The sequence below is a fragment of the Helicoverpa armigera genome, chromosome 16 (genome assembly GCF_030705265.1).
Source record: "Helicoverpa armigera isolate CAAS_96S chromosome 16, ASM3070526v1, whole genome shotgun sequence".
NCBI lineage: Eukaryota > Metazoa > Arthropoda > Insecta > Lepidoptera > Noctuidae > Helicoverpa > Helicoverpa armigera.
In genome coordinates, this window is record NC_087135.1 from 6142303 (window position 1) to 6159851 (window position 17549).

The 17549-nt window shown below is 34.4% G+C and overlaps 5 protein-coding genes and 2 long non-coding RNA genes across 8 annotated transcripts in view; 5 read left to right on the forward strand and 2 right to left on the reverse strand.

Moving 5' to 3' along the window:
- Positions 1-2788, forward strand: part of LOC110376479 (serine/threonine-protein kinase SIK2) — a 38964-nt gene extending 36176 nt beyond the window's left edge. Inside the window, exon 10 of the mRNA XM_049844407.2 lies at positions 706-2788. Coding sequence (XP_049700364.2) covers positions 706-801 — 96 coding nt within the window. The 3' untranslated portion in view covers positions 802-2788. The remainder of the gene's footprint in view (positions 1-705) is intronic.
- A 1039-nt stretch (positions 2789-3827) lies between these two features.
- On the forward strand, positions 3828-6144 carry LOC110376495 (5,10-methylenetetrahydrofolate reductase). The gene is made up of 3 exons (XM_021334990.3): positions 3828-4434; positions 4720-5732; positions 5820-6144. The coding sequence occupies exons 1-2, from the start codon at positions 4113-4115 to the stop codon at positions 5214-5216; spliced, it is 819 nt and encodes a 272-aa protein (XP_021190665.3). The 5' UTR covers positions 3828-4112; the 3' UTR covers positions 5217-5732; positions 5820-6144.
- On the forward strand, positions 5543-11074 carry LOC110376484 (uncharacterized). 2 transcript variants are annotated; one of them, XM_021334977.3, is made up of 7 exons: positions 5543-5675; positions 6277-6362; positions 6483-8663; positions 8742-8883; positions 8958-9148; positions 9229-9455; positions 9534-11074. In XM_021334977.3, exons 2-7 carry the CDS (start codon positions 6291-6293, stop codon positions 11035-11037), a joined length of 4317 nt encoding a protein of 1438 aa, XP_021190652.3. In that variant the 5' UTR covers positions 5543-5675; positions 6277-6290; the 3' UTR covers positions 11038-11074. The 2 variants fall into 2 exon arrangements, with proteins under 2 accessions (XP_021190652.3, XP_063894613.1); XM_064038543.1 differs by lacking the exon at positions 5543-5675 and adding an exon at positions 6177-6199.
- LOC110376485 (N-alpha-acetyltransferase 38-B, NatC auxiliary subunit) lies at positions 10805-11903 on the reverse strand. Its single transcript, XM_021334978.3, has 3 exons — positions 11743-11903; positions 11456-11582; positions 10805-11344 (listed from the first exon to the last, which is right to left on the reverse strand). The coding sequence occupies exons 1-3, from the start codon at positions 11782-11784 to the stop codon at positions 11199-11201; spliced, it is 315 nt and encodes a 104-aa protein (XP_021190653.2). The 5' UTR covers positions 11785-11903; the 3' UTR covers positions 10805-11198.
- Positions 11904-12119: 216 nt separating this feature from the next.
- Positions 12120-13694, forward strand: LOC110376496 (nucleic acid dioxygenase ALKBH1). Its single transcript, XM_021334991.3, has 4 exons — positions 12120-12324; positions 12403-12732; positions 12888-13081; positions 13290-13694. The coding sequence occupies exons 1-4, from the start codon at positions 12196-12198 to the stop codon at positions 13654-13656; spliced, it is 1020 nt and encodes a 339-aa protein (XP_021190666.3). The 5' UTR covers positions 12120-12195; the 3' UTR covers positions 13657-13694.
- Positions 13641-14387, reverse strand: LOC126055401 (uncharacterized). Its single transcript, XR_007511435.2, has 2 exons — positions 14090-14387; positions 13641-13812 (listed from the first exon to the last, which is right to left on the reverse strand). It is a non-coding gene; the product is annotated as an uncharacterized LOC126055401 (long non-coding RNA).
- Positions 14388-15284: 897 nt separating this feature from the next.
- Positions 15285-16368, forward strand: LOC135117981 (uncharacterized). Its single transcript, XR_010277285.1, has 2 exons — positions 15285-15492; positions 15829-16368. It is a non-coding gene; the product is annotated as an uncharacterized LOC135117981 (long non-coding RNA).
- The last annotated feature ends 1181 nt before the right edge of the window (positions 16369-17549 follow it).

Here is a 17549-nt window from a genome sequence, read left to right on the forward strand (position 1 = left end):
AGTTTTATTTAAATACAAGTTACTGTAAATTTATAATAATAGTTTTATTTTGACACCTGATTATTTTTGGCTAGTAGCTTTTTAGTAGTCGACACATTTGCTGTGCACGTTTGCATTAGATGCATTTTATTTATTTCCGCTTGTTTGAAATACATTTACTTTTTGTGTCGTACCAAAAAGCTAGTGGGTCAAAACCTACCGTATCTTTATCGCTCGCTTTAAATACAATTACATTCTCGTATAAAAAGGGCCCAAGTCCCAACTCGACGAGCGAATTAAAGGTAGTTACGCCATTGAAAGATCGCTGGTTAGCATCGATACATTCATAATGACGGAAGCATCCAAAACGAAAGGTGGTATTACTATAACCCAGATCTAAAAGGTGAGTAGTTGAGAGGTATGAAACCTATTTTTTCAAGTCCTCCAACGGATTTCTTCTAAAACTGACTCTTCTTCTAAAAAGGCGAGATTCCATCGGTATGCGGCAATGTGACGCACACCGATTACCTAATGTGGTTCACTCGCTCTAGGAAGTTTTGCTCATATTAATTGCGAAAATTCATCGTACAAAAACTTGAATATGAAAAGTATTTCCTTTTCAGAACGTTTGTGCACGATTAATTTTGGTTGGAAAGTCGGTATAATATGTAATTTCCTATTATTTGTTTAAACTCTTAATTTATAATTGGTAATGTTTATTTCCAGTCCAACTGGCAAGGCCACAGCTTGCCGCCGACAGCCATGCTACCTCTCAGCGAGAGCCCCATCTTGGAGCTCACCGAACAAATGGAGTCCATTTAGTTGTAGACCTTAGGAAATTGTAAACGTTGTTAATATTATAACGATGGTCGTATTGTGTCGTCGATTTGAGAAAATATAACTTGAAAGACTTTTGGTAATTCGTAGGTACTGAAAAATGACAAAATATCGGTTAGGTAACATAGCCATCGAAACAGGAAATAAAACTTTGGTATTTCTTTTTCTTTAATTGGTCAAAGGATTTTCCAATAGCTATAAATAGGTAATCGGCCGTACCGTTGAAACCAGCAAATACTTATACGGACAAAACCCTGGGTTTGTCCTCATCGACGACACAATACAACTGATATCCGATACGCTTGACAACACTACCATTATTTAGTGTAATATAACGCGATCGTTGTAGTACACACAAACATTTATTATTGTTAGTATACATGCACTATGTTAGCCAATAAATTGGATACAATTCCAATAAATATTAAATTAATTTAGTGATAAATAACGCGACAATATCCATAGGTTAAGTTGTTACGTGGATGCGTTTTAATTTTCTAAGCAACTTTGAAAATCTCTTATGAATTATGATACTCTTCTTGACTTCTCGTTATGATTGCTTGGACAATAAAATTAAAAATGCATGTAGGTATCAACCTGCACTCTATTTTTCAAATGAATTTACTTTTGTATCTCCTAGGTGTATTTAATGCATTCGAATTTAAACATATTCTGGAAGCCGGCACCCATTGACGGCACGGTATTTGTAAGTGACGAACAAAAACATATAAATTAACATAATGAAAATCTGCATCCCGGGGGATGCAGATAAAAAGGCAGTCTTCGGGAAACTGTGGCATTATTCGCCCACCCAAACCTCTAATGACAAAGTGATATACTGCCCCAGGTGGACTGATGCAGGCCACTGCCTATTTGGCGGTTGGTCCTATTTAGCCCGTTTGTTGCCGTGTGTAGGTAAGATAGACAATTCGGTTTTCCAATTGATGAAGACGAATGTCGAAGTATCCATCGCTATCCTGTGCCGCAATGGGCGCCGACCCTAAATAAACGTAAGCCGTGTCCACATTGTGCATATCTGACTTGCGGTTATTACGAAAGCAAATTATTAGATACGAATTTGTGTGGGCAGGCTGACGTACCTACTTCTGCTAAGGGGCTCATTAGACGCAATCCTTGCAAAACAAGGAGACACATAGCCAGGATTACATTATAACACTAAAAATCACCTGAGGTATCCACCTTTTGTCCTAACTAATGATACAATCTATACTATGGAGAAAGGACAATGTCCGAAATTAGCGGGTAATTTTCTGACTTCATGACTTCTTAATCTTAGTAGTTATTACCTAGTTGTGTATGTCGTAGAAAACTTAAACAAACTGTCAACAGTTTTGTTTCTAATTTTAGAAAAAAACTGATGATATAGGTACCTAATACACTGATATGATGTAGGTTTCCTATCTTTATTGCTAGACGATTTATCTTATAGCCAATTCTAGGTAGGTATATTTATGGCGCCACAATAATGGTTCAGTATAGCAAACTATGAGCAATGGATTGGGACACCATTTTACGGTAGAAAAACGTAAATAAAGGTGTCACAACTAATCAAGTGTTGAAGACCTTATAACCTGCTCTTAACTTAGGAAATTATTGATATTTTTAATTTATTTGACTGTATAATTTTCCAAATGTCGATCTTGTATTAGATAACAATATTCCTTGTAAATAAACTACCTCTAATTAACTTCGAATACAAGACTGAATTCAGTGTCAATTCAGAACAATGTATTGTCACACGATACCATCCGAAAGTCGAAGATTTTTTGTTATTTTGAAACACAAGACGGTTTTATTTTAGGATCACATTGCATTACAGATTGATTGATATCAGTGGCATGTGTTTGTGACGGTTAAAGTTAGGACATATCACAGTTTGTTAGTTAACGTCACAGCACGATAATTTAGCGTAGTTAAAACAGGAGTACACTGTTTCACCCAAATTGACATTTTTAAAAATCTGCAACGTTTCATATGAAATCATAAGGTAAAACGTATTGTAGTTTTTAAAAGTCACGATACGTGTCCAAATAATTGTGGCTATAAACAGTATAGTCTCGATGTCCCAAATACACGTGCATTGTAGCGAAGCATTTTATCGACGCATTTAATTGTTGTTAGGTATCATTGTCCATTTATTATCTACTAAGTAGATAAAAATAATCGAATCGCCATCAAAATTACCATTTATGATCAGCGCCACACTGATCATTATGAAGCTTTACCGAACCGTAACAATAACTTACATACGTAAGAATTATCTTATTATTACATTGGAACTAGTTTTCAATAAGTCATTACTAATGTAGAGGATAGTAGAATAGGTGTTTGGAGGCTTTTACACAATTAGAATATTGCCACTTGTATTATATTCTGACATTATCGAGCAGACTTCATGTTATTCGCAATTAATAAATTAATCTTAGGTCATTAGATAAGTAGACAATTTTATATAATGGAGAATGTAGAAGATGTAGGTGACAGCAATATGTTTATTGTATGAGTATTACACGACATGTTACGGCTTAACGGCTTCATTTGAACTTTTGTAGTGACGTTACCTATTTACAGTTTTTTTTGTTGATTGTACCTTTTGGGTTGTGATAAAATAAATGGCTGATTGTTAATCAATGTATAGAGCAGTCATAATACAATACCTAATTAATAGTGCTGTGTTTCATTTACCCAGGATTATCCTTTCCTTTCTATCAAAAACAAATTGACTAGTTATTTTGAAAGTGACCGATTCCTCGAAATAAAATGAAATCTTAAGTCTTATTGTATTATATTATTGAACACCAACTCTATGTATTTAATCTTGGCAGGCAGTAACTGTATTCAGTTCTTGTGTGAGGAGGTGCCTTGTTCCAAATTCATTTAGGTAGGTAAGTATATTTATAATCAATAAATCTATACTAATTGGTGCAACTGTTATCATGTCACGTATCGACAACTAGAATTATTATTTATATTACTTCCCCACATCTTATCGCATTCGACGTAGACGCACCCAGCGCAGACACTTTCCATTCGTTTCCGTTCTTTGTGCAGTGTTTGTGTGGTGCTTGAGTTCTTTTGTTTTTCAAGTTATTTTTAAACAATCGTGACCTACCAGATACAACAAAGAGGTTAATCATCAAAACTGGACCTTGCTGATAACTGGCCAGTCGTAGACAGTGAAGAAAAATAAATTCAAGTGTCATTTTAGTCCACAGTTGTCATTAGTTCAATATTTTGTAGTTTACATACAAATTATTTCTTTCGGTGATTCTAGAATGGAAGGTATCAAGGTAACAGAACTGATCAAGAATAAAGGAAAGTTCAGCTACTCGTTTGAGGTTACCCCTGATGTATCCGAAGAAGATATTAACAACTTAAAGGTGGATCCCTTATTTTATTCGGTGACTTGGCATGCAAAATCTCACCAATGCAGAGACTTGGACATAGACCCTATCAAAACCGCCAGTCTTTTGAGAAGTAAACAAAAACAAGTTCTCATGCACTTGTCCTGTGATAAGATGAAATCTGATTATTTGACACAAGTTCTAACATTGTTTCAAGAAAAAAATATATGCAATTTATTCGTTGTTTTAGGAGGTAAGTTCTTTATACCTTTATTTATCTAGGTTTTGTAAACCACACGAAGCTAAGTAGAGTTTTAAGAATCTAGGTAGGTAAGTACTTTGAAAGGCGATTTATAATGATCGCAAAAACTGGTAGGTAAGGTCGATAGCGGATGTTAGTATTGGATTTTTATTGAGTAGGTACGGTAGTCCAGACTACCACACTGAAGTGAAACTGAGCTCTGGAACCTGTAAAAACTCAAGTATTTATGTAATATTTTAATAGGTGATAACTAACTCCTATCTTTTGTTATTTCAGAGGGATACGAACCTGACAATTCAGACTTCAAAAGCACTTCAGAAATGATAAAATTTATTAGGCAGAAAACTGGTCAATATTTTTGTATTGGTATTGCTGGCTTCCCCGGTTGTCCTGAAGAAAAAATACTAGAAATTAAAGATAAGATCGCGATTGGAGCAGATTTCATTTTGACGCAAGCATTCTTCGATGTAGAAGCATTCAAATCATTTAAGGATCGTTTCACAAGGATGGGCATCGATGCCCCTATTATTCCTGGAGTTTTCCCATTCGAAACGCTTAAACAGCTAGAAGGTTTTATAAGAATGTGCAGAATAAAAGTATCTGATGATTTGCTGGAAGCTGTTAATGATAACGAGAAGATGGATAAGCCTTGTACCGAATTAATTAAGCAATTAATAGAAAATTTGCGCTCTAAATGCACCACTTCACATTTCCATTTCTTTACAATAAATAAATTGGATAACATACAAAAATTAATTGAACAAATAAATTGATTTCGCTGAAATTAGTCGTTTTATTTCTTTCTTTTAAATCCCAGGTAGAGCCTGGCTTAAAAATAACTTTTAAAGTAGTTCTTGAGAAATTACTTCAGGTCCTGTGTACACCATAGTGCTTTTGGCGAAGATTCCACACGGACTGATTCAGATAACCGGATGTTTTCCCAGCGAAGTCTCCTCATTTACGGAAACTGATGGAATATATACCATGAATAGAAATATTGACTTGCCCAGTCTAAAGTAATAATGGGCTGATGGCAGGTGTCGTAGATATAAAATATTTTAAATGCGCTAAAATTAATACTTTAACGCGTTAAAAGGAATGTAAATTCTGGTTTCATCTGTCAATGTGACTTTACTGTCAGTGTCAAATATCAAGCGAATTTTAGGTTATGGTGGGCTGATTGGTATAAAGCGAAACTGAAATAATTTAATAATCATCAGATAAAAATAGTGGTAAATAATCATTATTAAATATATTATTTCGAGTAATCATTTCTGGAGTGTTCTTGCGTGAGTTTCCTTGAATTCATTACAACATTACAAAAATATTGATTTCAAGTATCGGCACGAATTAAAATAAATAAATTTACATTATAGGTGTTCAAAAACGGTGAAAAATGTCGTTTCCCGATAGACAGCAGCGGAAAACTTGCTGGGACTCCAGAGATCGTTACTGGGAATGCCTAGATAAGGAAAATGTTAAAGACAATTCAGAGAAACCTAAAGCATGTTTGGAACTAAGGAAAATGTTCGAAAAGTCCTGCCCTACGCAGTGGGTCTCGCACTTTGATAGAAAGAGAGACTTTAACGTTTATAAAGAGAAAATACAGAAAGAGGGATATGAACCCATTAAAGATTCATAGTGTTGTTATCCTTTGAATGTTATTGTAAATATAGATTATGTAGTAAATTATGTTTATTGTCTTTTATTTTGGTTCTTTTTCTTTGAAGAATTTTATTTAACACCATCTTAGTAGGTAAAGTAATTATTATTTTATTTGGAATGTTTTTGTTTCCTTGACAATTATGTAATACCTTAAATATTTTTTTACAGTTCTGAAATACATAATGGAAAGATATGATAAAGTTCTAGCAGAGATTAGTGTTTCTACAAGTGAAATAAAGATAACTTCTGTACAGGTAAACAATCTTATTAGTATAAAATTGTCCCATTAGATTAAATACTCCTGTTTTACAATAAGGGTGTGATACATAAAAATCTGTTGAGAGATAATAATATAATGTTTAATTTATTTTCAGGAGGTGTTAAAATTGTCCAAACAAAATGTCAATATCACCCAAGACTTCTGGGATAAAGTGTCAGAGATATTGTGGATCCATTTACAAACAGGATTTAAAATATTTGATGATCAGTTACTTTGTGCCACATGCTTTTTCACAGTGTTACCACGCACAAACAAGCAAGATATCTATCTAACACAATTGCTTCAAATGATTGACCAGGAATTAATCATCAAAAAAGATAATGCTGAAAACTCTCCTAAAACTTGTAATGTGGTGTCAATGATGTATGGAATATATCAATCAACGTTCCTTACACAAAAATCTTATGACAATGTTCCCCAAATTGCATCTGTCCTAAACTCTATTTATGAATTGTTACTCATAATGGGTTATGAGTACTCTCAGTATACATTCATATCTTTCAAAACTATGAAATTATATAAAAAGGTTCAAGGCACAGTTTTCCAAGACTGCATCTTCAATAGAGAAAAGCAAATAAAATTGCTCAACTTTGTCAACCATAATTGGGAGAATCCAGTAACTGGTATTAGAGACTTGAACAGGAGCATATTTCAGATTCTTTTATCAGTACTAGATGATGAACTGTATGATACTTTGCTTAAGGAAGTCAATGGCTTCTACTGGAACAAAGCAAAGTATTTAATGCTTTCAGAAATTATTGAACACAGAAATAAAAACCTGTCCACATTGGTACATGATTATCTTTGGGTTGATGGCCTAATATACAGTCTACACAAGCCAGGTTTAGTTTCTGCTGGTGCCGATATGTACTATGCATTGCTCAAACAAACCAACTTTGACACTGAATGGTGTAAAATATTTCTAGAGCCAGTTATTAAAATGTTGAATGGGTCAAGCAGCAAAGCTATTGAGAACTTTCATAACTTCTGGTGTCTTATAACTATGAAGAAGTTTCCTACAGTACCTCAAATATTACTCAATGAATTAAAAGAGCATATTGCTACAGAGCAAAATCTGTGCAGTCAGTTGTGTGTAATGAAACAAGCTAATAAACTTAGTCTTCTTGAAAAAGATTGGAGTTCCTCTGAAAATTTTGGCCATATAGAAAAGACTACCCTAATTGGAATAGGGCACTGTAATTACTACATGAGGATGTTAGCATTTGATATTGTTTGTGTCTCCCAGAAGAAGTTAGTCCCAAGTCACCTAGAGTATGATTTAATATTGGACTTTTTATATGATAATGTGAATTCAGACTGCACTGTATTGAGGTTGAGCATGCTTAACAGTCTTATCAATTTCTTAACGCAATTGCATTCCGTATTTTTAAATGTAATGGTTCAAGAAGATAATACAGAAGACTTGTTGGAATTTTGTAAAAAAATGCAGAATTTCATTGTTGACTCACTGAAATTCAATGGTAATTACCAAAGGAATATTACATGTGTGAAACTATGCAATGCTATCATAAGTTGTTTTAGTGAAATACCAAACAAGAAAAAAGGTCAAACTAGACAGGCAAACATAACTTTGATTGAGTATGTAAAGAAAAAAGGATGTTGGCTTCTATCTGCTGATGAATTTGTTTTGAAGCTCGTAAGCTTACTGACATCGCCTACGGATGATGTTAGAGAAAATGCGATAAGGCTTTTGCAAAACCACTTCTCTGAAGAATTACGAAAACCGAATATTATGCAGCACTTAGTAGATGGCGCTCTAAGTAGCATGAGGAGCAAGTTCTTTTATGAAATCAGTTGTGGCCAGAGCATGTTTAAATTAATAACTTATTTAATAATAAGAGATAAACATTCCATAGCAGAGTTCAAGAATGTGGAGGACATTTTTTATTTTGCATATAATCAGTTAATTTCTGAACACAATGCAAAAACAAACATCATGAAATCCATTGAATCAGGAAAACAATTACACTCTTTTATGAATATTCTGCTTGTTGTAATAGAAACTTGTATTATACATTCCTATAAAATCAAGATTCATAGTAATATGCTGGAATTTGTGAATGTTTTGGGAAGTATATCCAATCAATTTGCATGGGAGGAGGAAAGCTCAACAAGTTCAGATTTTTCAAAAATGAATGAGATGGTAGAAAACATTATAGGTAACTCTGGTGTTAGTCTTGGTGATGATACTGATCACACGAAAATATCTGGTTACCATCAGATTGTATTGAACTCTCTTTGGTTGAATGTGAAGGTAATATTTAAAAATATATCGTACATATTTTGATTATTTGGCGTGTGGCTTTTGTATAAACCATAATCTCAATTGTAGGCATCATCAGACTTGGCATCTATTTTGGTGCAACTGAACGAGAATGATGCCAGTATGTGTGAGCAATGTTTGAACATAATAACTCACGTTTTGGAGACTTCTCGGCACAAAGGAGCCATTGAAGCAGCAGGAGCTTCTCTTGGTAAATTATATTTTAACATCTAGATTGATATTTTTTTTAGTGACATGAAAATATTTAATTCTGATTTAAAACAGGAAAAGCCATTCAATATTTGACGTCTTTACCTGAAGAAAATGAAGCCTCAGAAGTACCCAACAAGTTACTTAAATGTAAACTCAATGATTTGATATCCGAGACAAATAAGATGGCGTCTATTACGAGAAGAGGTGCAGGCCTTTCTATTATGGTACACAGAATTGTTTCAAGTGATATGAAGAAGGGAAAAGTATGTTACTAAATTACTTTCATACTTTGGTGTAAACAGCTATTATATCTATCTAACATACATTTTTACGTTTGTTTCAGCCGTTATTCCATTACTTCATAAACACGCTATTAGAAGTCTGTAACGCCACAAGGGACACTCCAAAGAAAAATGATGAGAATCAGATAGACTTGCCAAAAGCTATCTATATTCATTTTATGACGAGAATTGTAACAGACAGCAGTTTGGCTTCAGACATGATGTTTTATTTTGCTAAATTAGCTGAACTTGCTTTTGCTAACCTTACTAGTCCACATTGGCAAATCAGGTAAAATATACAGCTTTAAAAAAAAAATTTTTGGATTTAAGTAAAATAAATTAACTTACCATGGTGTCTTATTTCCAGAAACGCAGCTCTGCAGTTGTATGGGGCCTTAATTCCAAAACAAATAGGTGAGAAGAAAGCGTCAAGCAGTGATGAGCAAACAACAGCAACAGTGGCTTGTGATGAGCTGCGAACACATTCACCAAAGCTATGGAAATTCATCATGCTACAGTTGAAATTAATCCACGGGCCTGATACAGTGCAATCACACTCAAACTTAGTACCTATTTTGAATTTACTGGCAAACAGTGCAAAAAGATACAGCTTTTCTTATGATATAGCGGACAAGAAAGCTAGTGATGATGAATTATTGAAAAACTTGTTTCTGCTTCTCAACAGCCCTCTACATACAGTCAGAAGATTGACAGCCAAATGTATATTTAACATTCATGCTTTTGAGGACATACATAATGTATTACTGAACCATACTTGTTTGTCTGAAAATTATTTACATGGCAGTCTAATTTTGATCAACCTCTGCCATAAATATTATTCACTAAATAAGGCATATGAAGAGCACTTTGAAAGATTGAGAAACAAGTACAAAGCAATATTTTGTAACAGAAACCACTCATATCTTAGCAAAAAACTATACGAAGATATTTTTGTAAACAATTTTAATTTTGAAGATATTGAGAAAACTATATTTGAGCTGAATGATAATCTACACTCGCCAGGTGTAAATCTGTGGGCTGAAGCAAGACTAAAAAAGTTTATAAATGTGTGTCCATGGGATGAAATATTAGCACTGTTGAAAGTTATTTTAAAACAAAGTCATTATGAAAAGTACATTGAATTTATATTCTTGAGAATTAAAACCAGCCATGCAGAAAAGGAAGTTCTATTGAAGATGGTTGAAGTTTTGCTATCTTTTGAAAATAAATTTTGCAGCTGTATTACTTGGAACATACTGTATGAAATATCACTGCAAACTGATTTATCTGGTTACTTAGATGCAGAGGAGCTCCTGAAAAATATATGTGAAAAAGAATCAATATACATATTAAGATACATTATTCCCTTATTGGCAAGGAACATTTCTAGTATCTCCGATGATAATAAGTTGAGTTTGATGAAAATTATTCAGAAGTTAAGTAACTTTGATAATTCTGATGTTGATATGAGATGTATAGCAGCAACAGCTAACAATGAAGTTGCAAATGAATTTTATGAGTTACCCGATTCAATTAAAGTTACTTCAACCAAATGTGCAATATTGCTTTTGCAAGATGAAGATGAGGATGTAAGAAACTTAATTGTACACTTTTATCATAGATTAAGTAAAGATGAAGTAGTTGTGCAACCATATATTTGTTTAAGAAATATTTTAAATAGCCAATTTTTGTATAAAATGTTTGGGTCCAAAATATTAGTTAAGAAACTTTTAGAAGAATTATCAGAAATATTCAATGTACAATCGAGTCAAGTCATTGATGAATACAATCCTTTTGCAAATAATTCCAAAAATATTTACTTCGAACCAGATGTACTTAGACAAATGATTGAAAACTTAAACACTGTGTAATACATAAATAAATCATTGCCTATCTTACTAAAACAAATTGTTTTCTTTCTAACTTAATTAGTATCAGTATTCAGTATAAATATCATGTACAATGTCAAACTAATGAGACTTATTAACAGAAAGGGGTATTTGATAACAAAACCAAGGAGGGTGGTGAGGAATCACTCATCATAACAGTACATTTGTGGTGGTGTAGTGTCGTCTAACTGAATGGAGACTATGTGACGCCCAGGAACCATAACGAGGCCAAGTACTCTTGGTTCTTCTGTTTCACCATCACTACTTTTGAGGTATTCGGAACAAGCTCCTGAAACACAAGAAAATATCAAAATTATTTCTGGCATCTTTGATTGGTTGCTTAGATGTTGGCAGTGTATAAAAATAAATAACAGAATATAGACTATTTTATTTCTCTTACCTAATATCACATTGGCATCTCTATCTGTGCATAAGAACACTCCAATTAGAACCCTACCATCAGTCATCTCTATTCTGAAGTTCATGTTTAGCCATTTCCTCAGCTTCGCTTTACCATCTTCAACATTCTGGAAAAGAACGAGAATAATATAGTTTATATCCGTGGCACATATAAAGTATGTTATTGTAATTTAACTTGAATTAAATAATGAACACTTGTAGGCAGCCAGGACCTCCAAAAGGTATGTGAAATAACCAAAAATTAGTAAAAGAAAGGGTATTTACTACCTTGATAGTGTCTATTGGTTGTTCAGAAGTTGTATCACTCATGTTTTATTTATTTTAGTACTGTACTTCTTTAAATATTTTATTTAAAAATAAATAATCAGCTCAACTGGAACCCAATGTTTTGTTCTTTGACAATTTTGAAATGTCATTGTCAATGTCATCATCGAAATTGTCAGCCAAGATGTGGGCGGTGCGATGGTGTTGATGTTCAAAAAAATGTCTTATCTCAAACTTTTCAAAAGTATCAAAGATTTGAACTGTAATCGCACCGAGGTGAGGGGAACAGAATATTCCATCATTTTTCTAAATACTATGAAGATTTCGGAGAGTTCTCCGGATTTTAAGGTCTGACGTCTGATGCAACTGTCAGTCAATGTGGATTTGTCAAAAAAAAATGTCAAAAATCAAAACAACAAACATGTGATGTGGTTGTGATTGTAATTTTACGAAGAAATGCAAGAAAATACATCCTTACCTATCACAGAAGATAGGTTTATGAAGACATTTAAATACTTTAAGTCTAATAAGCCTAAACCGTCTCTGAAAGATGTTATTACAGCGGAAAAGTGTTCAGATCATCAGGTACCATTAATCTTTTAGCAAGTTTTGCAATTAGTTAATGATTCACAGACTATTATAACTTTTCATATTATATTCCAGGTTATAAATATTACTGCAAATACTGTTATTGAAGATCCAAGAGCTGAATTGTTGGGGTTAAAGAACTTGAGAGAATGGCAAGTGTTTACTTTGAAAAAGCATCCAGGTTTACTATTTATCAGAAATCCATTTACAGCCTTAGGCCAAAGATATTGGATAAGAAAATGTTTAGAAGAATACCCCAAGAAACCTAACAAACTGAACATTGATATAGAAATTACTTTGGAAGATTGGTGGAGAGAATGTTTTAGGAACGGAGAGTGTGAAAAACAATTACAAAAGAAACTTAGATGGACAACATTAGGTTATCACCACAACTGGGATACAAAAGTAAAATGTTAATATTGTTATCATTGCTTTTATGACTCTTTAAAAAAAACAAATATAATTTGCCTTGCTTTCTATGACTTAAAAGAAAACAAATATAATTTGCCTTATTATTCTGTTAAATTAAAACTAACAATGATCATCTTAAATCCTTCCAGGTTTACACTGAGAGCAACAAGTCCAAGTTTCCTGAGGATTTGGCAGAATTATCAGATGTGCTGGCAAAATATCTGGGTTATTCAGACTTCACCGCTGAGGCGGCCATTGTAAATTATTACCACATGAACTCCACGTTGTCTGCCCATACTGATCATTCGGAAGTCAATTTGAAAGCACCGTTGTTTTCCTTCAGGTAATAAATGTATTTTATTTTAATAATGAAGACTACCAAGTTGTAATCGAAATTAAAAGGATGCAGCTAAGTTTAGCTGCCGGCTAGATCAATGTGTGTAAGTTTAGATGGTTAGAACAAGATGTAGCTAAACCTTGGGATTTAACTATATGACATGCTAAAAATATGCTATTTTAATTTTGACTAAGCTATTACTTTATTGTTTCAGCTTTGGCCAGTCAGCAATATTTCTAATAGGAGGCAGAGACAAGTCAGTAGAACCTTCAGCACTCCTTATTAACAGTGGGGACATAGTGGTGATGTCAAAAGAGGCTCGTCTCTGCTACCATGCTGTACCAAAAATATTACCTGCCGTAGATTCACCATGGGATGTATTAGATACAGAAATAATTATGCCTGATAGTAAAAATATTAATTTTAAGTATATTTCACAATCAGAAGATATCATGTTAAGTATGAAAGAAAATATTGACAATAAGTGGCATAGATTTAAAGACTACATCAAAGAATCAAGAATAAATATGAATGTACGACAAGTACTAAATGAAAACCAGACCAGTATATTAATGCAATAATTTTTATTATGATGTAAATAAAAGATATACAGTTTTTACATTGTTGTTGTTGTTTTTTGTATAATTTGATCACTCTTCAAGATTTTATGGCTAAGTCGTGCATTATCATTTGATTTTTGTATGGCAGCTCCTGTGCTCTTGGTTGGTCTGTTACAACTGTAACAAATAATTGGTACCTATGTAGTTATTATGATTCTTGAATATCTTAAAAATTTAAGTTGATGCTTTTTTTGCTAGAGTGCAATAGATGATCAATGTCTTACGCACTGTGACTAAAGGACTACTGACAAAGCCGTAATGAAAGTAGATACGAGTAGTTCAAGTGAAGTTGTTATCCCTTAGCTAAAGGTCCTCTCTTACAGATTTATCAAAGTTTTTGGGTCACTCCGAAGCTAGATGGCAAACCTACCTACCTAAACAATTCTAGGCTCACCTTTAATGCCTGGTGTGGGAACAATATTCTCTTTGCTTTTGTGAAGATCGCAAAGTCCCCAAAAACATTTGACATAACTTTCGGCGTAACATTCATATTCATCCTTTGCTTGGAACAGAGCAAGGCGCCGCGCTACTGGCTTGAAACACCCATCGCACTTTATACGCGACTTAACCAACATGTTGTAGAAAAGATGGTAAAAAAATAAAATAAAAAATAATCACTCCGCAATTTTTATACCATTGGTTCTAATATTGGCTTTGTAGTGAAAATGTCTAATTTGACAACCTTCGGCAAGTTGAAAAAGATATCGACCATTTCAAAATGTAATTCTATCAAGAAGGTCCGTTTACAATTTTAAGGTCTTAATAGAATCTACTAGATCTTATCTTCAAGCAAACATAATAGTCTTAGAGAGCTTTTTCAAAGCTGTTACGCAAGATCTAAATGAGAATTTCGTATTTTGTACCGATACTATTGACTCGCTACTCGAGTAAGCTTCAATATTCCGATCAGTTCTTTGTATCGGGTGTAGGTATTCATTCGTCGCTACGATCGGCAGTTAGCTGCTCCATACGATATCGAATCCAGCCCTTTCAATCCGGAGCGAATGGCTGACGACAAAGCGGCACGGCTCTACCATTTGCTCAATGGAAATGCCATTTGGCGTTTCCATTCAAAAAAGATGATTATTCTCAAGATACTTTCAACGTCTCTTCCATTATTTTGTAAAAATCGCATCTAAATGCTCAACACAAACTGCAGCTGCAAACAGCAGCATTGTTGGAGTTAACAAAAACGTTTTTCACGTCACAATCAGGTGCATATTGGATCGGCGTTCGATTCCGATTTGCCACTCATTACTCCAATCCCGTATTATGCAACAAGACAAAGCACGTTCAGTGCTCCACCACCCTCTACCGGAGCGATTAAGTAGGTAGTGTTGTTCACTACAATACGCAAATTGAGTTAGGTAGGTACAGTGTCGTAAACAAGCGGAGCAATTTGCGTGCGTGTCGACATGACTCCCTCGTCAAGCGATTAGACTTGAACAAGTATACTGTCATACGCAACCGAGGTCTCAATCTACCATCGACGGTTTAATGGAACCTGAGTGATGTCTTATATGACTAGACATCTGCGTATTATGTACTCAGACGTAATTAAACGAGATGGCGATATGTGCTTACATAGTAGGGTAGGGTGGTAGCCAATGAACCGCGTGTACACTATGAACCATAGTACCTACCGGCCATACCTAACGTTGCTAGCTCGCGCAAAAATTATGTCGAGACTCCCTTGCCACGTCAAGAAGTTTGGTCTATTCGCCGTGGGTCTGTCGCGATATACTCACCTATGAGCCGCGTCTTAGTCTTCTACTCAAGCAAAAACGACAAAAAAAGGTGAGTTTCTTTTTGTTGTTACTTTAATAATTTAACTCTTACTTAACTATGTGTGAATTGTATGTGTAATGTAGATCATTAGGCTTATCTGAGACTATTTTTTGGAATTAATTCTCAACGGTTTTTGTGTAAAACATGACCTAACATTTCCTAAGAGGGGGTGGGTACGCTGTGAGCCATTTATACTGGGTAAGCAATGAACCACGGTTCATTGTGTATTGTGTACCACATCTTAGTGCTTTGTATGATATATGATGAGGTGGGAAGTATTATTAGACAGTTAACCTCTAAGTGTTAATGTGCCTATACTTAATAACCATTATTCGTCTATTTCAGCATGGGGCGAAACACGGTAGGGAGGAAAGCACGTAAAAAAGGGTATCACACCGCGGAAGCTACACAAAGAGGTATAGAAAAAACACTGGTCGGGATTAAGCATTCTAAAAGCAGCAAAAACTGCAACCTGCTCTATCCAGTATTGCGACAGGCGAAGTGTTTGTGCGAAGATATGTCACAAACAAAGTACAGGAACAATCCGTCTTGTAGACTAGAGCCCCATTATGATGCAAGTAAATTTCTTACTGCCCAACATGAAGACAGCATAAAGAAATGTTGATTGTTACAATTTGTGATTTGGACAATAAAAAAACATAAGTCTGAATGTGATAAAAACACGTCGACTTTATAATGCTAAGAGCATTTTAATTAATATAAATATACAAGTACAAAATGTTTTTTCTTTTTTCCCGGAAAGAGTTTGTGCGTAACTTTTAAGATGTTCATAATTATTGTTAAAAATTAAGTTTTAAGGCTGATTTGTTGGTTCTTAAACGTATGTATAACCCGAAACTTAATAATTATAAAAAGTTATAAATAGTGTATTTATTTTTCTTTAAAACAAACAATATTGTTTTTTTTTTTATATTACCGTGATTCATTGTGTACCACATGGTTCATTTAGTACCACCCCCCCGGTTCTTTGTGTACCCCTAGGAGTACGCTATGAACCATTTCTCATGTTTTAAAAAAACATGTATAAATTAGGCAACAGCAAATGTTTTCCACTTATTTCAACACAATTTGGCAGCTTATTAAATAACCTATCATTTGAGACAAAAATATTTTCTTAGACTGTAAAAACGAGCGCGCTAGAGATCTCCAAACTTTTGGTGGTTCATTGGCTACCACCCTACCCTACCTGCCTATACGTAGGTAGGTGTGTGATCGGGATGTAATTACAATACGCTTTGTATTAATGTGCAAATATTGACGTTCAGTCTCGGTGATGTGATTGCTGAGCGGATATGTTTCTTAGTGAAAATTGGATTTCAATATTACGTAGAGACACGTTCATCGTTGAATAAAATTGTTCTTACGTTAAGTAAATACCTACGTAATATACGTAATATAGGCAGCTACAATATTAAACAATGAAGAGGTATTTAGACCCGTTTAATCTTTGGGGGTAGGTAGAGGTAGGCACAGCGTAGTGTGTTACCTGTTTATTTTAATAAATTCTTCAGTTATTCTTGTAATGGAATGCATGGACCTCGCAACTCGGTCCAACTTACCTAACTATAATCATTGACACATCACCTTTGTATGTAAAATGAGCTCGGTGACATTTGGCGGGCCCGGCAAAAAGCGCGAGCTGGCGTCTTCTCTTTTATTGACATTAAATGGCCGATATAAATTCAGTTGGCGGATTACAAAATTTATTGGCTTCAAAATTAAAGGAGACCGATTTCAATGGCGATGGCTGACAGCGTTCGTTTATGGGTGAACGAAGTGGATGAAAAAAGAAGCTTTTGCTAAATCCCTCATTGAAAAACTTATCGTTTTAATGGAGCGTTTTTGTGGCCTAGGCTGTGGTGCGTAGCCGGGCAAGTGCTTTGCCTACTGATTAATTTTTGTTGTGGTGATGTGCAAGTCTGTGTAATGACCCTATATGTACTCTTATAAATAAGGCCTTTAATTCTTTATATTGTAGTAGTTGGCGCCGTCCATCCATGAGCTAAGCTTGTTTTTGTGCGGGGACTGGAGTTGAAGGCAGTGTG

Coding starts and splice junctions, on each gene's coding strand:
- LOC110376484 (XM_021334977.3), top strand. CDS start 6,291: ATGGAAAGATATGATAAAGTTCTAGCAGAGATTAGTGTTTCTACAAGT. Junction 9,149..9,228: donor GTGATATGAAGAAGGGAAAA/GTATGTTACTAA, acceptor CGTTTGTTTCAG/CCGTTATTCCATTACTTCAT. Junction 9,456..9,533: donor AGTCCACATTGGCAAATCAG/GTAAAATATACA, acceptor TCTTATTTCCAG/AAACGCAGCTCTGCAGTTGT.
- LOC110376485 (XM_021334978.3), bottom strand. CDS start 11,784: ATGAGTGATACAACTTCTGAACAACCAATAGACACTATCAAG. Junction 11,583..11,742: donor AACCAATAGACACTATCAAG/GTAGTAAATACC, acceptor GTTCTTTTCCAG/AATGTTGAAGATGGTAAAGC. Junction 11,345..11,455: donor AGATGCCAATGTGATATTAG/GTAAGAGAAATA, acceptor CTTGTGTTTCAG/GAGCTTGTTCCGAATACCTC.
- LOC110376496 (XM_021334991.3), top strand. CDS start 12,196: ATGCAAGAAAATACATCCTTACCTATCACAGAAGATAGGTTTATGAAG. Junction 12,325..12,402: donor AAAAGTGTTCAGATCATCAG/GTACCATTAATC, acceptor ATTATATTCCAG/GTTATAAATATTACTGCAAA. Junction 12,733..12,887: donor ACCACAACTGGGATACAAAA/GTAAAATGTTAA, acceptor AAATCCTTCCAG/GTTTACACTGAGAGCAACAA.
- LOC110376495 (XM_021334990.3), top strand. CDS start 4,113: ATGGAAGGTATCAAGGTAACAGAACTGATCAAGAATAAAGGAAAGTTC. Junction 4,435..4,719: donor TTTATTCGTTGTTTTAGGAG/GTAAGTTCTTTA, acceptor TTGTTATTTCAG/AGGGATACGAACCTGACAAT.